Source organism: Canis aureus, chromosome 6, assembly GCF_053574225.1.
Source record: "Canis aureus isolate CA01 chromosome 6, VMU_Caureus_v.1.0, whole genome shotgun sequence".
Lineage (NCBI taxonomy): Eukaryota > Metazoa > Chordata > Mammalia > Carnivora > Canidae > Canis > Canis aureus.
This window is the reverse complement of record NC_135616.1, coordinates 79636158-79656710: the sequence shown is the minus strand read 5'-3', so window position 1 is coordinate 79656710 and position 20553 is coordinate 79636158. Positions and strand designations below refer to the sequence as shown.

At 47.8% G+C, this 20553-nt stretch overlaps 2 protein-coding genes and 1 long non-coding RNA gene across 11 annotated transcripts in view; 1 reads left to right on the top strand and 2 right to left on the bottom strand.

Annotated features, from left to right (window-relative positions):
- IPO9 (importin 9) overlaps positions 1-6748 on the bottom strand; it is a 58772-nt gene extending 52024 nt beyond the window's left edge. Inside the window, exon 1 of one of the 2 annotated variants that reach the window (XM_077902458.1) lies at positions 6529-6748. In XM_077902458.1, the coding sequence (XP_077758584.1) occupies positions 6529-6691 (163 nt within the window). In that variant the 5' untranslated portion in view covers positions 6692-6748. The remainder of the gene's footprint in view (positions 1-6528) is intronic. The other variant, XM_077902457.1, reaches the window with a different exon arrangement.
- Positions 6376-8803, top strand: LOC144316497 (uncharacterized). The gene is made up of 2 exons (XR_013382472.1): positions 6376-6921; positions 7481-8803. It is a non-coding gene; the product is annotated as an uncharacterized LOC144316497 (long non-coding RNA).
- NAV1 (neuron navigator 1) overlaps positions 8404-20553 on the bottom strand; it is a 242916-nt gene continuing 230766 nt past the window's right edge. For all 8 annotated transcript variants that reach the window (XM_077902448.1, XM_077902451.1, XM_077902452.1 and 5 more), the window contains 3 exons: positions 20122-20240; positions 17656-17853; positions 8404-15295 (listed from right to left, as the gene is read on the bottom strand). In XM_077902448.1, the coding sequence (XP_077758574.1) occupies positions 15200-15295; positions 17656-17853; positions 20122-20240 (413 nt within the window). In that variant the 3' untranslated portion in view covers positions 8404-15199. The remainder of the gene's footprint in view (positions 15296-17655; positions 17854-20121; positions 20241-20553) is intronic.

The following is a 20553-nucleotide window of genomic DNA, read 5'->3' as shown; positions in this document are numbered from 1 at the left end:
GTTCACCCAAGTTTAGCTTCCTTGGATATAGTCAACCAATTCTGTGACAATTATGTGACATCCTTCAAAATGATCTATACATATTCATAAATTACATGGGCCATATAGTATTTTCTTTTAAAGTACTTATTTCAATTTTTGCAAGGACCACTGTGATATGGGTCTTAATGTTCTTGGCAAGAGCACAACTCTTCGATGATTATTATAAACAAGCTAAAATGGGATCAGGATGAACAAAATTTTTAATCATACAAAGCGAAAAAGATACTGAGGTATAAAAACCAGAGTAAAGGGATCCCTGGGTGGCGCAGCGGTTTAGTGCCTGCCTTTGGCCCAGGGCGCGATCCTGGGGATCCAGGATCGAATCCCACGTCTGGCTTCCGGTGCATGGAGCCTGCTTCTCCCTCTGCCTGTGTCTCTGCCTCTCTCTCTCTCTCTCTCTCTGTGACTATCATAAATAAATAAAAGTTTAAAAAAAAAAAAAAAACCAGAGTAAAAAAATAAATAAATAAAAAAAATAAAAACCAGAGTATTTGAGAAGGTTTGAAACTTGAGGCAAGACTATAAAGCTTAAACAAATCTGAATAATTACCTTTCCAGTGAAAGCAGATACTGTTATAGTTGTAGGACAAAACTAAGGCTCACAAGGGAAAAGAAACTGCTCTAACACAAGCTTTAACCTAATCTTGTCTGGTATTGAGATCATCAAAGATCACACCCCCGTGTCCACTAATCACTTTGCTTCATACATTACTGAGATCGCAAGGGATGGTGAGAATAAGAGGTTATCAGATTAAGATCCATGTAGGGCCCAGGAACCTAAGTCAACTAGGGGACCTGTACCTACAAAAAGCATTAAAAGATACATTTCTCTGGAAGTTTATTTCCTACACATAGGAAAGAAGAAGCTTGAAAGTTCAAGTACTATGACTCTGCTCAAAAGCATTAATGGGAAAGAATATCTTCAAAGAATATAATCACTATTAACTAAAGATAAATTTTGAACAGACTGGATAAACAACAGATCTTTCCTACAGTCTCCCACAATTTCAAAAACAGTGGCCACGCGATCAGCTCTAGTTTGGAAATCCCAAAATTTCAAAGACCAAGAACTCACTAGCATCAGGTTATAAGAGAATATAAGGGAAAATTCAATTATTATTTATTTAATCTAGTTTCTTCTGCCTAGACTATATACGCTTTAGAAACACAGGGATATCAGTCACCACAGAAGAGTTTTATACCATAAAACTTTATTTAAAAGCTATATGAAGAATTGTTTACAAGGAGTAATAGTGGTGGTGTGGTGATCGCTGTGCTTTAAAACTAAGGTACAGGAGGAAAAGCCAGAAAGAAATCCTCAACTTTCCTGACTTGTTTTAAGCCATCAACACGACTGTTCCTATCCAGTGCTGATTTCAGAGTAGTAAAAATTCTATTTAGATACTTACTTAACAGAGACCATATATTTTTTGAAGAAATACAACTAAGTGTATCTGTAAGGAAAAGGTACTTTAGGGGGATTTCCAGTTCTGCTGATTGGTATCTTTAACAGAATTTCTTTAGAAAGCATTAGAAAGAACAGCTGAATAATTTGCTTTGGGATGATTAAGGCAGAAAAGTACAAGAGACAGAAATACACACAGCTGTTTTATTTTGTCTTTCTTCGGAGAGACAATTCAGATTAATTAAGATTCAATCTACAATCAATTGAGCTGAAGGGGGACCATTCAAATGAGTTGAACGAAGTTAGCTTTCTAATGCCATTTTTGTTAGATTTTATTTCTCTGGTTCCTTCCCAAGATGAAGATAGACCCATTCTGTCAATCGGGTTTTCACCCTCATTGTAGGTTCTTGAGTACTTTTATCCAGACCAAAATGGTATCCTCTGACTTCCTTTCTAAGACAGCTTTTGCCTTCCTTCCTTAACTCATTCTCTGATGTTTTAGTCTTTTGCTCTGCTCTCTCATTATCCTTTCACCCCACCAGACAAAAACACTATCTGTCTAAAACTTGGCTTAGAAGGGAAGATCCAAAGGAGAGCATGGAGGATAAAGGATAAGTTAAGAAACATATGCTACTGGTCTTAAGGGTCCACCAGAGAGACATGAGACTTGGTAGTGCTTTGATAGTCGGGGAAGCTACTACAAGGAAGAACTGTGAATAGGGTTTGGTCGGGAAAGGAGGTAGTTCTGAGTAGAGCTCTGGAGGAGCTCCCCTTTTCTCATGGGGGTTGGTAAGCACCACGAAACCACAGCTGAAAGGAAAAAGAAAACTCCACCACTGGCCTTTTTCCGAGCGTGGCCGCCTTCCGCTCGGCTCAGTGCCCGCCACATGCCCAGGAGTGCGTCTGGATCCTTGAGGGGCTCCCTTCGCAGGTGACAGTGCTTACGCTATACTGTAAGAGAGCCAGAAAAGTGCCCATGAGAACCAGAAAGCAAACTTCCAGCTAGCAGGATCATCTCTCTAGGCATCTAAGATGGGGGAATCAACATAGATATCTGGGCAGCATCTGAATGCCAGGAAAAGTGAGGGAGAGATAACAACCCCCCCTCCCCAGTTCAATATAATGGGTGATGGAAGGAAAAAAAAAGTTTTATGTGATGTATCTGCTGGGAATAAGACAGAAAAAACTAAGCCAAAGCCAAATGGTGGGGAAAAATGTCTTCGCTTCTAATAGACAAAAAGAAATAAGAGAAGAAAATGACCTAGGGTCTAAATTTGGTTATATAAGAAAGTCTGCTCTGCTGGCCTGGAGAATTAGAGCTTATGAATGAAAGCAACTCATTCTACCACTTGGGTGATGCTGCATTTAAAGGAAAGTAGAGTGAGAAGGAAAAGAAGGAAAACTTTCATTCTAAGATATAAAAAAGCATAAATACACCAAAAATAAAGAGCTTTGAGCATTTCTCAAAAGTCATGATCTTATTGTAAGTAAGACAAAAAAGAAAAGCTCAGTAGACCAACATTAGACTTTAATGTAAGAGATCTCTGGCAGTTCACAACCCTTCCAATCTTTTTAAATTACTATGTTTAGAAAATGCTTGATATGACCTTTCCTATTAAATAAGGATTAGAAGAATGCTCTAACAGATCAAAAGAGTTTTATTTTTACTGTTGATGCAGAACTAAATTCCTGCAAACTCTGCTGATCAAACTCAAAATCTCAATCTTCCTAAGAAAAAAGAAAGGGTACCAGTTATCTGCTAGAATACTGTAATAGCAGAGGAACTTCCAAACTTTCAAGTAATACGCTTCTCAATTCCAGAAGTGAGTGTGTCTGAAGAAGATGGTTTGTGGCACCATCTCCTTCTCTAATTAACCATGTTAAATAGGGTTTCTATTCAGAAAGGTTTGCTGGGTTTCCCTCATATTCCAAGGGACTAGGAAAAACAGAAAGCACAAGAATTCAGAAAAATCATTCCAGGATACCAAGCTGATGTTATCTTGATCCTTTTGACATCAACCCACTATCAGAGATGGATCTCTCACATATATACACTTCCTTGGCGGAGACATAAGAATAGGCTCCCATTCTGGAAAACATGGTAACCAATTATTTCTCGGAAAATGTCAGTTGGCAGACTAAATGACCAGAATGTACTCTGGGCTCCAGCAACCTCACATTTTCTAGGATACTTCTTAAAATCTCAGCTTCCTAAGAATCTGGTCGAAGCATGTCAACCTCTCTTGTCGGTCCACTTAACAAAAGTTAACAAATACAGATTTGTGTCCCTTCCCTCAAAATTAGAAATTCTTCCACTTAAGCTCCAGGATTAAGGGTCATCACCTGGCAACCAAGGAAGGTGGTACACCTGTTTGGCAAAGGGAGCAGACTGGTTAAAGATTAACTGGGACCACTCTCCCATGTGAGGCAATAATAAATGACTCACAAAGACAGCGCGGTTATTTGAGGGGACAGAGGGACTAGAAACAATTAGATTTGGTTGTCACCTAACACTGGGCTCCACGGAGCCAAAAAAAATCAAAAGATGACCAGAATACAGATAGTAACAGACACCAACCCTCAGATTTCTCATTTACTTCAAGTTTTAAGGAAGTGTGTTTCCTAGGGCAGGAAAGCAAGGTTCTTCCACTAGGATAAAACTGGAATGTAAAGCAACTCCAAAGGAGCAGCCAATAGTTTGCTCATTCATTTACAAGAATGGTTCCTACTTTGGCCTGCAGGGTGTTGTAATATAACAGGAAGAGCAGCATCCTACTAGTTTTACCAGGACAGACAGTTGGCTAACTGCTGGCCGGGAAGCGAGGTGCCTGTATTTTCAGGTAAAGGCAAGCAATGGGTAGTAGAAAAGAAACTAGTGACCATGTTAAGGAGCCATTTGAGATGCAGGCAGTATATAAGACAGGAGGTACTCTGGACCCAATGGCAAAAAAATAACTTGGTAAAGGCCGTAAAAAGAGGCAGGGAGAGAAGTAAGGTATTATATCTGAGGAATGGCTCATCACCCTCCATCTAAAAAGAGGTTATTGAAAGGGGTGAATTTTTATGGTTTTAAAATAAACATAAGGAGTGGCCTACTTAAATACACAAATTGCCTCCAAAGGGTCCAAAGCACGGTAATCAACTCTAGAGACCTGGTCTAACTCTGTGCATCACATCCTAACCCCATGAGTCCTTGCCTGAGTACTAGAGGCCACCAATATCCGGTCACTATATTAGTCCTTCCTTGCTGCACAGCATGCCTGATGGCGCATTACCAGTCAGTTAAGGTGGTGCCTTTCAGTCTATTCCCGTCAGTGGCCTAAATCAAATGCAAAATTCTGCATTTGTTTTAATTTTAGATTTCAAGACCCCCAACAGATAAAGGGAGCTAGAGGCTTGAATTTCAAAAAGATCCTAAGGAGTTTATACAGTAATAGGCTATGCAGATGAGACCAAGGCACAGGCTGGAGAAGGGACCAGGGCCCAAGTGGACCTGTTACTGGACAGTTAGAATGTGCACCAAGGTTCACCTTTTGTAGGGAGGTGCCAGACATACATCGGGCACCGGGAGATCCGGGTGTCATTCAGAGAAGGCATCAGACCCTCAACTTCATTCAAGGAGTAACTTGAATGAAATGAGGAGCCTTTGCTTTGTCACTCTTCCTCCTTCACATCCAAGGGAGGCAGAGACAATGGAAATAAAAAAAAAATTCTACCTAGGAGACTAATAACTGCATCAATCTATGCGTGGCTCTCAAAAAGCTTTCTTCTAACCAGAGGTTTGCCCCTATTGTAGAGTCTGACATTTTATGGAACAATGACGATCATAATCAGGCCTTCAAAACGGTCCTTAACCTGTTGTATCCCAAACCTCAACGTGTTTCCGACAGAAGGAAATTCACATTCAGCAGCCCTGTCGTGTAATGGAAGGGGAAAGAAAAGCCCCAAGGCCAGCTCGGGGGGCGCGAGCCCAAGGTTCTGAGCGCGGCCGGGCAGCGCACGGGGAATTTCCCGCCTGGGAAGGGGTCTGCGAGCGCGGCCGAGCCGGGGGAGGTCCTGGGGAAGCAGGACGGGCCGGGCAGACGCCCCGCGTAGAGACCGAGAGGATTTTTCCCTCCTGTTTTAGGATCAAATCGTTCTTTGTGAACTGGCTGAGCGCGGTCCGGCCGGAGGCCGCGCAGCGGGGAACCGACCGGCCGTCTGAAACCAACAGTCCCCCATTTTTCCTCCACCGTTTAGAGCGTGGAGCAGGGGTGCGAGGGACAAAGACTCAAAGACAAAGGACGATCAGCTCCTCCGAACGGAAATGCACACGGAGGGGAGGCGGGGGAGGGGGCATTTACTCAGCGCAGGTCGTCCCGATAATGAACGGGGAGCGCGACCAGGAAGGCGAGCCAGGCGCACGTGCACTGAAGGCGGCTTCTGCGGAGGCGTGGAGAGGCCTGGGGAGGCGGGGCGGCGGCGGGAACCAGCGGGGCGCGCGCTCGGCCCCGACCCTCCCGCCGGGGCAGCAGCTCGCGGGCGCGGACCGCAGAGCGGCCGAACCCCCCCGCCCCCCCCCGCGAGGCTCCACCCCTGCCCGGGCGGGACCCCGACAGGGCTGTCTGGCCACGCGACCCCACGGGGGCCTCCAGGCCCCGCCCCCGCCGCTAGGCTCCACCCCCGCGGCCCCAGGCCCCGCCCCCCGCGAGGCTCCACCCCGCCCCCAGCCCCGGGTGGAACCCCGACAGGCCTCCCCGGCCACGCGACCCCCCGGCGGCTCAGGCCCCGCCCCCTCCAGACTCCACCCCCGGCGGCCCCAGGCCCCGCCCCTGTAGACTCCACCCCCGGCGGCCCAGGCCCCGCCCCCCGCCCCGGGCGGAACCCCGACAGGCCTCCCGGGCCGCGCGACCCCCCCGGCCCCGCCCCCGCCGCGAGGCTCCCCCCCCCCGCCCCGGGGGACCTCGGCCTCCCGCTGGGCCTCGCCGCCCCGGGCTCCGCGGGCTCCCCCCGCCCCCCCCGGCTCCGGCGCCGCGGGCAGCGGGCAGTCCGGCCCGGGGTGGGGGGGCGCCCCGTCCTCGCGCCGGCCCCGCCTCACTCACCCTCCGTCACCTCGAGCACCTTGATCTGCTCCTCGGCGGCCGCCCGCACCTCCTGCACGGGGGACAGGATCCCGGTGAGCGTGTCCACCAACGCCTCCTTCAGCCCTTGCGCCACGGGACCCGGCAGCCCGGAGGCCGCGCCAGCCGCCGCCGCCGCCGCCATCTTCCTTGCCTTCAGCCCGCCAGCCCCGCGGCAGGGACCCGCCGCCGCGCGACGGCGCCCGCGCGCGGCCAATCCGCGAAGCCGCGCCTGCGCACCGGGGCCGGGCGGGAGCGCGGAGGGGGCGGGGCCGGGCCTGGGCCTCCGGGGACAGCGCCCCCTGTGGTGGGCGCGGGGCGGCCTCCCTCGGAGCGGGGCCGCGACCGAGGACGCCCGATTCGTGGACCTCGCAGGTAGGAGCCACCTTGTTGGCAGGGAGGAGCTGTAGGGGCCCCTCGGGGCAGGGCGGGCCTCCCTCCCACCCCGCACACCAAACACGGAGAAAAAAATAACTAAAAATTGGCTCCAGTGAGCCTCATCTCAGCTTCAAGAAGAATTCAAAGGGAGATCCCGGGGTGGGGGGCGCTCCGCGGTGGAGCACCTGCCTGCGGCCCAGGGCGTGACCCCGGGGTCACGGGATGGAGCCCCCCCCCCCCATCGGGCTTCCAGCATGGAGCCTGCTTCTCCCTCGGCCTGGGTCCCTGCCTCCCTCTCTCTGTGCCTCTCATGAATAAATAAATAGAATCTTAAAAAAAAAAAAAAAAAAGAATTGGAAGGTAGGGGGAGAGGATCCCAGTGCACTGGGCAGTAGGGAGGGTCACCTGCGCTGTTTCCGGCCTGCTGGAGCCCAGCTTCAAAATTGGGGGGAGAGGGCAGGGCATCGGGAAGGGGGTTTCCTCCAGGGGAAGGCCTGAGAGTGGACCCCATTCGCTGACAATGTATGCATTTCTCTTCCCTCCTCCCCACCTGGAGAAATTGAGGCTGGACGTCCAAGCGGTGAAGGAGCAAGAGGACATCCTAGGGCTGGTGGTAGGAAAAGGCTGATGGAAGAGATTCCCAAGTGCTGGAGCAAGTGGAGGGGACTATGCAGAGGGGTTACTAATGCAAGGCTGTTAAATACGACTTTTAGAAGTAGAGGGATGCTTGTTGCTGGGATGGGATGTCTGCAGCAGGAGGAACAGGTGATTTTTAGCAAGCTGTTCAGGTTGACTGCCTTAAAATGGTTTCTAGGAACCCTGACTCTCATTCCCAAGAGGCAGAGGACACCAGATGGCAAGCCCTAGCCCAGTTCTAAGACCGTGACTGCTACGTGGACAGTACTCTGAGGCTGTCACCCATTGGACTGTTCTTCCTAAAGATGGGTTCCTGGATTTGAGGGAGCTCTGAGCACATTGGTCACTTCCCATGTTAGAGGACATGTGGGTCTCGTTACCACAATTTCATAGGGAAAAAAGATTGCTTTGCGGACCTTGAAATTCCACAGTAGGGGTAGTAGGACTTCTTTCCCTTCTTTCCTTGTTCCATTAGAACACCTTTTTTTTTTTTTTTTCCCCCTGGGTTAATTCACTTTTACTTCTGGAAGAAAACAGGAAGGTCCAGAGGGTGGTGGATCTTCAAACGTTGTGGCAGTGGACGGAGGACCCAAGAACCCTGTGAAATCCGGGCTGGCGAAGGATCCTGTGTCTGCAGCATGCAAGTAGGATCCCCAGCCCCCCACCCCCAGCCTTCCTTGACCAAAGGGGTCCAGCGCTCCTGCTTCGGATCTGAAGATTTTCCAGGCAGATGAGGTTTACCTCTTGGTTAGGCAAATGACAAGCAGTCTCACCTTGCGGATCAAGGAATGGGCCACAAGATAAACGGAGACAAACCAGACAGAGGGGACCAGAGAGCCAGTGGACAATACAGGAGATAACTTTATTGAAACGCAAATGGCATCGAACAGATGAATCTTGCCGGGAGGAGACATGCCTGATGGAACAGAGGGCCCAGATAAGAGGGGCCTCTGGCAGTGATGGAGGAAGGCCTCTTCAGCTGGCCTGCCATGGACTTCATTGTCAACCAATTTTTACTTAAAACGAATTACTGAGGGGACAACTCAACTCTCTTCATGATTGTTACCGCAACTATATACAATGGTTTGCTTTCCAGATTCAAATTTGCTTTCTCTACATTAGATATAAAAGGGGGTAGATTGAAAGAGGGGGAGGGTCCAATGAGGGAAAAAAAAAAAAACACAGACACACACATATCCTGGTTTGGGGCTTTATGTCCAATAAATTAAAAAAGAAAAAGAAACCTGTTGTAAAAATTCCTACCCACTTTCCACCTGAGGATTGCCACGCATTTGAGAAACACAGACTCCATCGCATAAACAGTGCTGCTGAAAACTGGGTGGGGGTGGGTGGGGGGAGGGAAGGAAAGGAATCTAGTAGGGGTTGGAATTCATTTAAAAAAAAATTGTTCTTTAAAAAAAAAAAAACAACAACACAAAAACCAACAACAGTAACAAAAACAATTAAGTGGGAGGTTCTTGCACAGCAGTAGCCCAGACACTGGCCGGGGTATGGGAGCTCTTGGCTTATTATCCAACATCTTCAGTCTCTGAGGAATGAATGGCTGGGAGCCAGAAGGTCCCCTGGGAGATGACCCAAGGCCTGTCACCAGCCTTCTGGGGACTGAAGGGGTGAATTTAGTGCAATTTGTTTTACGCTTGTCTTCTAATAGCCTTAGGTCCTCCTCCCAGTGCTTGGTCCTAGATTTCAAGAGGCCCTAGTCCTAGCACATTTCTTTGTCCTCTACCCACAAGCTCCATCTCAGGGAAGACTGACAAACTGGAAACAAAGCCCGTAGTCAGCAGCTTCCTCTACCCCGTGGCCCCATCAGCTAGAATCTGTGAATCTGCAAAGATAAGAAGCTCTTCTCAGATTTTTTTTCCCCCTTCTATAAAGGATTCCATTCTATCACTGTGGCTGAGTAATTCCGTACCCTAGGCCTGGCGTGGGGAAAGGGAAGGATGAGCCCCCCCCGTCCTGCGTAGTCATTGTGCTTCCGTCCCTCCTGTGAGCCGAGCAGAACACAGAGAAGGGGTCTTTCTGGGCACGGGAGCCCTCCAGCTGCCCTGGGGAAGGAGGTTCTGGCCAGGTTTCTCAGACCCAGCAGTGCCCTTTAGAACTCAACTAAAAGGGGATGTTGCTAAGAGAACAAGTTGCCATGGAAATACAAATGAGATTTTCTGACTTTTCCCATCCTATTATATAATCAGAAAAAAGGCTTAGCGTAGACACAAATAAGCCAGCAGAATAGCAGTCTGGAAGAGACCTCCGGCAGCTATCTTCTGCTACAGCCCATTAGTTTCCCAGGTAAAAATTTCAGAGCCAGGAGATTTTTCTCTGAAGATTGTGTTCGACTAGAAGAGATGCCAAGCATTCCCCCTGACGTCTGCCCAAAGGCACACATACCTTTTCCTTTAAATAAAAGGAAAAACAGAACCATAGAGAAGCACGAAAAAGGGAACTGAAACTAATGTAATAGCTTGAGTTTTACCCCAGGACCATCTTGGTTTTGGTCCTAAAGCCCCTCCGTGTGGCGACTCTGCTACTAGCCTGTCCTTTTAAAAAAGTGAATTTCAAACTGTAGCGTGCGCCAGAATTACCAAGAGTGTTTGTTAAAACACAAATTGCTGGGCCTTCTCCCTAGTTACTAGCCCAGTAGGCCCGAGATGGGGCCTGAGAATTTCAATTTTAACAAGTTCCCAGATGCTGCCGCTGCCAGTCTGGAAACATAGTTTGAAAACCACTACTTTAAGAAATGAAAGAGTTGAATCAAGGAACCAAGGGCCCACTTACTTCCATGACCACTCTTGTCAACAGAAAATTCTCCATGGCATAATCATTCAGAAAAATAAGCAAAACATCAAACTGGGAGGATCCGTATACATAGGTTTAATTTTCCACTGTAACGGTCTCTGTGCGGCCTCCAGATTTCTATCAGGGTCCTCCTCTTCCAGTTTCCTTCTGTTTCTTAGGGTCTCTGGCTGGCAGCGCTTACTTCCAGGGCCAGGCTGAGCACACATCCACATGTGGATCCTCAGTGGGGGTGAGGGGGAGCCAAGCTGGAGGCCCCCTATATTCCTGACCAGGTTGGTTGAGGACTCATGAATATATAAAGCTGATTCAAGTATAAAGGGCAGTATTTTTCAGGCATTGGCCTTTTGGGAACACAATGTCCCTAAGACCATTTTATTACTTATGGCCTCTTTAGTGGAGCCATGAACCACCAGCAGCCAGAACCTGCTAGTAGTTCCTAGTCATCAAGGGTATACCAGCATTAAATTAGTATATCCATTAGTAAACCTTTGGGAAAAACACATTTCATCCCATCAGTGGGGTTGACTTATAATCTGCTTATTAGCTTCCGCTTAACTAAGGCCCAGAAATAAGGAAAAAAAAAAAGGTACGATGAGGAGTTGCATTTGGTGATCTTTAGCACATGAACCCCGTGTTAAATGTGTGATCAGGACAAGAACAGCTTCCTTTCCCAAACACCCTGCAATGAAACATCCTTAGAGTCTCCCGTAGGTCTCCTAGTGCTGGCTTGTAGGACCAAGTCCCTGTCAGTCTGGCAAATCTCATTGATCCGAAGGGTTTCTGTATATGGTTGTCCTCTCAGTTGGTGATGTGAGGTGTTTCTGAGAAAGAGCAGGCTGTTGTCTCCCTTCTCTTTCGGAACACTACAGGAACTAGCTACTCTGAGATTGGAAGGGGGTATCCCTCTGAATAGTGTGACCCTGGTGTCAGGGAGCTAGAGGTGGAGACGCGGTGAGATTAGGTCCATTGGGAGTCTCGTAAACCAGAAGAACCAAAAAGCCAGAGATGAAAGGGGGGAAACAAAAAATCACTATTTTGTCTGAAATCCTTAAGGTGTTTGAATAGATTAGTTAGAAGGCTGGTAATTCAAGACCAAAATGTAGCATGCCGATCAATAGGGACTTCACTGTAGGGCCTGTCATTGGGACAGCCAGTCTTTCTTCCCTGTTAGCCTCTAGCTTCCCAATGGTTAGACTACATGAAAAAGATGTTGGATTCACACAAAGACAGAGGTAAGCACCGTAGAGCTGCCACAAAGCATAGATTTTTAAAAAATACTCTGAAGCCTCAGAAGTTAGGAAACAGCAACAGCAAAGTGCTCTTGAGAGAGAGAGAGAGAATGGGAGGGAGGGAGAGAGACACACACACAGACATCAGGTCCTGTATTAGCCTCCAATTACCTAGTATTTTATTTTTAATGCCTAGGCAGGGATTGAGAAACACATACACTGGACAAAATGTGTTGGTCGTCTTCATCCAGAAACGAGAGGGAGTCTGCGGAGGAACCTCTCCTGGAGTCGTGGCTCTCCCCAGAGATTGATGTTGGGTATTGAACCGTGTCATCTGCTAGCCCACTTTGGTGAGGAATGAGAGTCTGGAGAGGAAGGGGAGAGCACACATCTCAGTCCTACACAGGCTGGGTTCTTCTGAAGGTGCCTGGGGGCTGAGAAGTTAGCAGTAGGACCTAGTTTTCATTTTCGGAGGGATCCCGGTAGTCTCAACTAAGAAGCAGGTGCGTAGGTAGGAGAGAAGGCTATGGATTTGCTCTTGCCATTAACTTGAGGGCAGTAAGGGGGAGCTCAGGTTTTCTGCTTCAGAGAAGTCTGGATGAGCACCCCAAGGGGTTATAGCACCATGAGGAGACTCAACCTTCCGCAGTTGCCACATCACCACGATTCCTTGGTGAGACGACAGATGCCCGCAACAGGGCCCAAGTGTGCAACTGTAAACGGGGTCCCAGGCTCCAGAGGGAAAGCTGAGGCTGCAGGGCCACCTCATTAGATGGGAACACGCTTTTTGGAGGAAAGCAACTAGAGACCTGGTCTAAATGCAGCAGTCAACTCAGAGTAGAGGGTGGCGGGTCCCAGAAATAGTAGAATTCATCACGAGAGGCCTCCAGAATCAACCCACTGAGGATCCAAATAAAATTCACGGTGGTATCCATGGTTACCAGGAAGCCAGAATCCCTTTGGGGTCTGAGGCAGTTGGCATGGAGGAAGGGGATGTTCCCTTTCCTTTTTTCTCAAGTAGCCAGTAACATCCGTGATAGAAGGCACTGGCTGGGCAGCACCAGAGAGAAGAGAGCTAAAGGCTCGACCACCGATCAAGATGGCGTTAAAAGTCCGAGCCTTGCCACGGGACTGGAGCTAAGGACAGGGTTCAGAAGAGGCCTCGGTCCAAAGAAGGCCCATCCTTCCTTCCACGTTAGAACACCCAGCTCTGGGGCCTCCTTGTTCTGCACAGCAGAGACCTTAAGGCAGTGATGTCAGCACCATCCTTGAACAAACAGCCTCTTCCCACCACAGAATTGCATATTTTACAGCTGAGTTGGCTGGGGATCTTCACAGCTCATGGACTTAGCAGCAAAAGCAATGAACAGTCTCCAGCATAGAGGAGCCGGTCAACCCTGGGAGTTTCCAGGTGAATGCGGAAGCTTTCTCGGGGAGCAACCTGGACCGTCTTTTGGACCTAAATGGAAAGATTCTGATATGAAGAGTCAGATGCATGTATTCCTTGGTTGGGTGCGACACAACAGTCCAGGTGTGTGTGCCTGTGGATTCTGACAAGGTCTTGTGCTACATAGGAATCTGAGGGACACACACTTGGGCCCGGGCTCATCACATATCCTTGATCCGCAGAGCCCCAAAACTTCAGCCTTGCCAGGTAGTTCAGCCTGGATCTCGCCCCACGGGGGCCTCCACGAATGGCAGGAAGAGGACTTGTCCACTTGAGATAAGCAAGGTTCCATGGTCCCTCAGGGTCCATCTTAATGGATCCCAGATCTTCTGTCTCCCAAGTATTAGACATCTCAGTCAAGGCTTCTTTCTAGGTGGCACCTTGGGTTTGGGCTACATTTCTTAGATGATCCTGAGGGTCCAGATAAGCAGGGGCTGTGCACTTAATGGAGCTTAAGATTTCCTACTAGATTGTGAACACAAGGACTCAAGTCTTGCCTTCTTTGTTTTGTTTTGTTTTGTTTTTAAACCTGGTGGCTGGCAGACAGGAAGTACTCAGTAAGTGTTTGCTGAGTGAAGGCATGTGGACTGCCAGGCCTTTGGGGCAACTTTTCCTGAGGATGGATCCCTTTGGAAGGCAAATCTTTGCCACGAAATCAAACTCCTTGAGCCTTATATTCTGATTGGGAGTATTTCATACGGATGTCTAGTCTCCTACAAGGGAATATTTACTCGTCAAAAACCAATAGTAAAGGCCAGCTACGGATTTTGGATTCTGTTGAGCAGAATGGCTGCCATTCAGAATAGTGCAGTGAAGGGCCAAACAGGCCACAAGACAAAAGAATATTTCCAGTTTCCTGGTTTTCGTCCAGCCCAGGGTGGAGCTCAGAGTGGATCTTTTCTCAACATGGGGTGACCGACGCTCAGACCGGAGGGTGGCAGCCGAGCTCCGAGGCAGAACGTGTGCTTTCTCAAAAGGGAAGTCAAGGTTCTTCTACTGCTCTTGTCTGAGCCAGTGCTTCGTGTCTCCTGTTGAGTCCCAAGGATGCCAGAGATAGTGCCGTGGCGATAGCTAGTGCCGATGAGATGGCATCACATTCTCTGAAGAAAACCCATGTGGAAAAGCCAAACTAGCCCCAGGAAAAGCAACCCAAGGATTTTGTGGACATGAGAGGAAATGGAAAAAAAAAAAAAGAAGAAGAAGGAGGAGGAGGAGGAGGAGAAGAAGAAATAATGAAAAGGAAAATAAATAGGCACGTGGGGGGGGGGAGGGAAAAAAGAAATAAAACAAAATGTGAAAATAAAAAATAACAAGAGTAGGGTTTATTGACTCTCACGCATGTTAAATTAGAGGGTACAAGACAGAGCCAACAGTCTTTCTCTGAAGGCTGGAATGCTATTGTTGTGGTCTGGTGACTTCCAAGATAGGCAGCCGTCTTGTCATTGTCCCCTACGTTATCCCGGTATGCACGTTCTCTGCCTTGGCAACTGCTTCCTCTCTCTCCAGCTTCATCTTCTCCTTTTTTCTTTTCTTTCTTTTTTTCTTTGTTTTTTTTTTGTTGTTGTTGTTGTTGTTGTTTTGTTTTTTTAAATACCTTTTACAGATTGATTTAAACATTTTTTAAACCACATGCTTCTTTTTTCTGGGCTCCAGCCAGATCTCCGGGGAAGAGTTATTGGCAGTGGTGACGGAATGCAGAAAGGTCTGCGAGAAATTCTGGGGAGCTTCCGCCTCCCTCAGATTCCCCCACACAGGGCTGTCTCTCCCAGAGCTGTTCATGAGAATCGGTTAGGGACTGCTGCAGGGTTTTCTGCTGTCTTCTGAACCCCTCCCCAGAAAGCCTAGGAGTTTATAATGGAGACACGAAATCAAGGAAAAAGACCCAGAATCATCTTTTCCCCAAAGTCATGAGAAGAGGCCAATAAATGTATCTAGGGGACACAAGTTTCCACACTCCACCCCACCAGTCCTTACTAGGAAGTTCTCAGGGTGCAGCACCAACAAGCTGCTCTCTTCCTTTACCTCCTCCTCCCTCTCCTGTCCTCTTGGGCCAGAGAGCCAGTGCTCTGGAAGAAGAGAGGGGAGAGGAGGAGAGAACGTCGCTGATGCCAGCATTCTGCTGTCCGGGGTGACAGTGACTGCTGGACCCTCAAAGCGTGGCCTGGAGGTTGGGGTCCAGGATGGTTTCTCGATCTGGAGACTCAATGTAATTGGCAGCTTCTTGAAGTTTCAGCAGCATGGCCATCTAAAGAGGGGCAAAAGGGTGGATTCATGAGAGTCGGGACTCAGGGTCCTGCCCACAGACGGGAAACCTAAAGCCACGTGGATCGTCGGTCTGACCCCTGGTTTGTAAGTGATTCAGGGCCCAGAGAGTTGGCAGGTGGCAATGGTTATCTCAACCCTGTCTGTAAGCATGTGGTGTGATGCTCGGCAGGGTCTCGGCGATGGGAGGCGCCGTGCTATGTTGCGGGAGGGACGCCCACACAACAAGACGGCCTCTGCATCCTGGCTAGTGCTGGGCGGGAGGTGAGAACTGGCCATAAGAACGTCTGTGTCCATCAACCTTCCAAATAGATCGTAACCAAACAGACTCCGTGTTATCATGAGCCAGTCCTGCACACCGCTCCCCACCCCCGCCCCCACGCCCCGCCGGAACAGCCTAGTGCTTCAGGTCACCTCTAAACTCTTCAGTGTATCCACCTCCTTCCTTCTTCTCTTTACCTCTCACACTCCCTTGCTTCTTCAAGACTATGAGCCCCCATTTCAGCTAAGGACCCCTGGCTGGTTCTCCCCTGAATCTGCTCTTCACCCTTCTATTTACAGATTTACATGATTATTAACAGTCATCCAGTGTAACGGCTTTTTTTTTTTTTTTTTACTACAGGTAACACCTGTTTTTAACAAAGTCAAAATTTATTTTTTATTTTTTATTTTTTTTAATTTTTATTTATTTATGATAGTCACAGAGAGAGAAAGAGAGAGAGGCAGAGACATAGGCAGAGGGAGAAGCAGGCTCCATGCACCAGGAGCCCGATGTGGGATTCGATCCTGGGTCTCCAGGATCGCGCCCTGGGCCAAAGGCAGGCGCCAAACCGCTGCGCCACCCAGGGATCCCCAAAGTCAAAATTTAAATTAAAATGTATTATGACTAAAATGGAAGAATTTTTCTTTTTTTAAAAAATATATTTAGGTTAAAATAAAATCTTTTTTTAAAAAAACAAAAATAGGGCAGTCCTGGTGGCCTAGTGGTTTAGTGCCACCTTCAGCCCAGGGTGATCCTGGAGTCCCGGGATCAAGTCCCACATCCGGCTCCCTGTATGGAGCCTGCTTCTCCCTCTGCCTGTGTCTCTGCCTCTCTCTCTGAGTATCTGTCATGAATAAATAAATAATAAAATAAAATAATTAAAAAAAATATATATTTATGTGTGTGTGAGAGAGCACAAACAGCAGGGAGTGGGAGAGAGAGAAGCACGATCCCCGGCTGAGCGGGGAGCCCAATGCGGGGCTCAATCCCAGCACCCAGGGATCATGACCTGCGCCGAAGGCAGATGCTTAACTGACTGAGCCCCCCAGGCGCCCCTAAAATGGAAGAATTTCTTACTTGTGAGGTAAAACTGCAAGGTCACAGGAATTGTGCACATTAAATTTTAAGACAAACTGCCAAATTATCTTCCAAAATGGCTTTGCTAACGAACACTCCCACCAACTGAGTAAGAAGTCTGTGCTCCCCTATGCACTATTTTTGGCGAGGTGAACGGGTTCTCCCCCTGGTCTGCTGTTGCATCTCTACAGTTATTGGAGGAGTTAAGGATCTTTTAATTTGTATTGGCTTTTTGCACTTCTCTAGTCAAATGCCCACTCATATCCTTTGTCCATCCAATTGGGAATTTTATGGGAAGTTTTATATTTTTTAGGTACCAATCCTCTTTTGGTTATAAGCCTTGCAAATATTTGCCCCTAGCTGGTCACTTGCCCACTTTTCAGAGGGGTTCATGAAATCCACCGAACCGAGGCAGTCCTCAGTCCTAATATCCTCAGGATAATACCAGAGTAGACGGAGAGATAGAGACAGAGTGTACACGTGTCCCACTGCTCTCTTTTTTGGTTAACAGTCCTACCTGGGGTCTGCCTGAGACTCAGGCCTTTACTAGAATACATCTTGCTCACGTGCATTATCATTTAGCTTAAGCTAGGTTGCAGGCATATGATCTTCATAACCCAGGATTCTGACCGTTGACCTCCTCACTGACCTCATCCTCATCCTAGCCTTGCTGATACCCTTCAGCCTCCATCAGGGTACACATGAAAAGTTCGATTTCAGGGACTCCTGGGTGGCTCAGTCAGTTGAGCATCTGACTCTTTTTTTTTTTTTTTTTTTTTTTTTTGAGCATCTGACTCTTGATTTCAGTTTAGGTTAGTCTGGTCATGCATTGTGGGATCGAGCTCTGCATCTGGCTCTGTGCAGTGTGGAGTCTACTCATCCCTCTCCCTCTGCTCCTCCCCCAGCTCACGCATGTGCTCTCTCAAATAAAGAAATAAAATCTTAAAAATAAAAGTTGAGTTCTGTAATACTCTTCTTTTCATCTTAGAATGGCTTCTACTCACCAGAGGGTCTGAGTCTAGAGAACTTGGGGTGCTGTCTTTCACTGTCCTATCCTCGGGAGGTGAGGCAATGCTATGAGGGCCCACAGTGGGTGGGGGCAGGTGGTACAGCTTCGATTGGTCTTGTTGGGCTGATGGCCAGGGAAGAGTGTCCCGGACCCACTCCACTGGGTCCTCCCAAGCGGCTTTCTGTCCATGGACCTGGATAGAAGGAGAAATGTGGTTACTGGCAGAGGGATCCACAGATAGGGGCTTGCTCATGCAGTCTCCTGATGGCCAAATGCGTTTCCTCAAATGGAAAGCCTTGAGACTCTGATCCCCATGAGCTGAGACTCAACTCCTTTGAGTTTCCCAACAAAGGAAATAAGTTGGTGTAAACAGGTACAAGTGTTCTGGAGGCTAATTTGGCAGACTGTGCTAAAAACTTAATATGTACATGGGGGTGCCTGGAGAGCTCAGTCGTTTAAGTGTCTGACTCTTAATTTTGGCTCCAGTCATGATCTCAGGGATGTGAGATCAAGTCCTGAGTCAGACTCTGCACTGGGCGTGGAGCATACTTAAGATTCTCTCTCTCCCTCTCCCCTGTTTCTAAAAACAAAACTAAAACCAAAACAGGGGATCCCTGGGTGGCTCAGCGGTTTGGCGCCTGCCTTTGGCCCAGGGCGCGATCCTGGAGTCCCGGGATCGAGTCCCACATCGGGCTCCCGGCATGGGGCCCGCTTCTCCCTCCTCCTGTGTCTCTGCCTCTCTCTCAATCTCTGTGTCTATCATGAATAAATAAATAAATAAATAAATAAATCTTTAAAAAAAACAAAAAACAAACAAAAAAAAAAAAACCCAAAAAAAACCAAAACAAAACCCACTTAATATGTACCCATCTTATGACCCCATAATTTTAGTAGGGAATTCTTCCACCTTAGTAATCATGTCCTTTTTTATTTTTTATTTTAAGATTTTATTTATTTATACATGAGAGACACAGAGAGATGCAGAGAGAGAGGCAGAGACACAGGCAGAGGGAGAAGCAGGCTCCATGCAGGGGGCCTGATGTGGGACTCGATCCCGGGTCTCCAGGATCATGCCCTGGGCCAAAGGCAGCGCTAAACTGCTGAGCCATCCGGGATGCCCTCATATCCTTTTTTTAAAACTTTTTTCTTTTTAAGTAGGCTCTGTGCCCAATGTGGGACTTGAACTCATGTCCCTGAGGTCAAAAGTTACACGTTCTACTGACTGAGCCAGGCCAGGCACCCCAGTAATCGTGTCTTAAAAAAAAAAAAATTTGACCTTATTGAAAACAGATGTTATCTGTATAAAAACACTTTGAAATCGGAAAACTGTTAACGCAAAATTTGGGGTGCCTGGATGGCTCAGTTGGTTAGGCCTCTGACTTCAACTCAAGTCATGATCTCAGGGTACTGGGGTCGGGCCCCACACTGGGCTCTCCACTCAGCAGAAAGACTACTTGTTCTTCTGTCCCTTGTGCACTCATTCTCTCTCTCAAATAAGTAAATAAATAAATAAAAATAATAATAATGCAAAATTAAACGAAATAATGATTTCTGGCATCAGTCTGATAGATAGTGTCTCTAGAAATTTACCACATTATCAGGGGATATCTATTGCAATAATAAATTACTTTTATGGAAAGTACATGGCTAATAGGGTCTAGACACTGCACTGTAGTTCACTAGTGCTGGAATGGATGCTAGTGATCATTATGCCCTAATCCACAGGTTAAAAAAACAAACAGACCTGGGGAGGGAGGCTTTAATAAAATGACATCTTCCTTTTGCATAAAGTTCTTCTCACTTCTAAAAATCTTTTCACGTATTTCATGTCTTTAAAATAACCCAGTGATTTAGGCAGAGCAGACTTTATTATCTCCTTTCTCACACAGAAGGATGTTAAAAAGGGTTACGTAACTCAGCCAAAGTAACATTTTTGTTAGTAGTAAGCTAAGGTTATAATAGGGTTTTACTTAATTCTAAGCTCAATGATTTCTCTATTAGCTCTGATCCTTTTTTTTTTTTTAAGATTGAATTTATTTATTCATGAGAGACATATATAGAGGGGAAGACATAAGCAGAGGGAGAAGCAGGCTCCCTGTGGGGAGCCCGATGGGGGACTCGATCCCAGGACCCTGGGGTCACGCCCTGAGCCCAAGGCAGACACTCAACCACTGAGCCACCCAGGGGCCCGAGCTCTGATCCTTAAGAGAGGTCTGTGTTTGGCATAGAGCCGAAAGGCCCAGGACTAGACACAGGCCCTCCAGAGACTGGTCCTGTAGCCATTTGCTGAATGGTGGATGGACGCCGTGCCCTACTCTACGTATTAGCAAGAGAAGCTAACAAGTCTCAGTAGCCTCATGTCTAACATTGAAGAGATGTTTCTGCCTTGTTGGGAGGGGCAGCCTGACTATTTAAATTAAAATGTATTGGGGACTGAGCAGAATCAGAGGGTGGGGCTCACCTTGATCCCATCCTTCGCTCCTTCCTGTAGGTAGGGGATGATAGAATTGTTCCACAGGTCGATGAACCAGGTCCGGAAGTCCTCAATGCCAATGGGACAGGAAAGAAAGAAGCAAGGGCCTAGGGAAAAGGATGAGGCCATTAAGATGGCTGAGCACCCAGCTCTCCACAGTCCTCTGTCTCTTTCACTCCCTAATACGAGGCAGAGGGGTCCCATGACCGGAGGAGGAGTCAAGTGCCCGCCGGGAGATTATTGTCAAGACCACTGGGAGTGGTCGCCCTGCTGGCATGCTCATGAACGGTGCTTCTTCACAAGGTGCAGGTGGGGGGAGGGAGCGAGGGCAAGTTTTCCAATTCCCTCCTAAACACTTTCCTATCTTTTCCCCATTCGCTGTGGGGAAACATGAGGGAGTGGGCTTCGCTTTCTGATGAT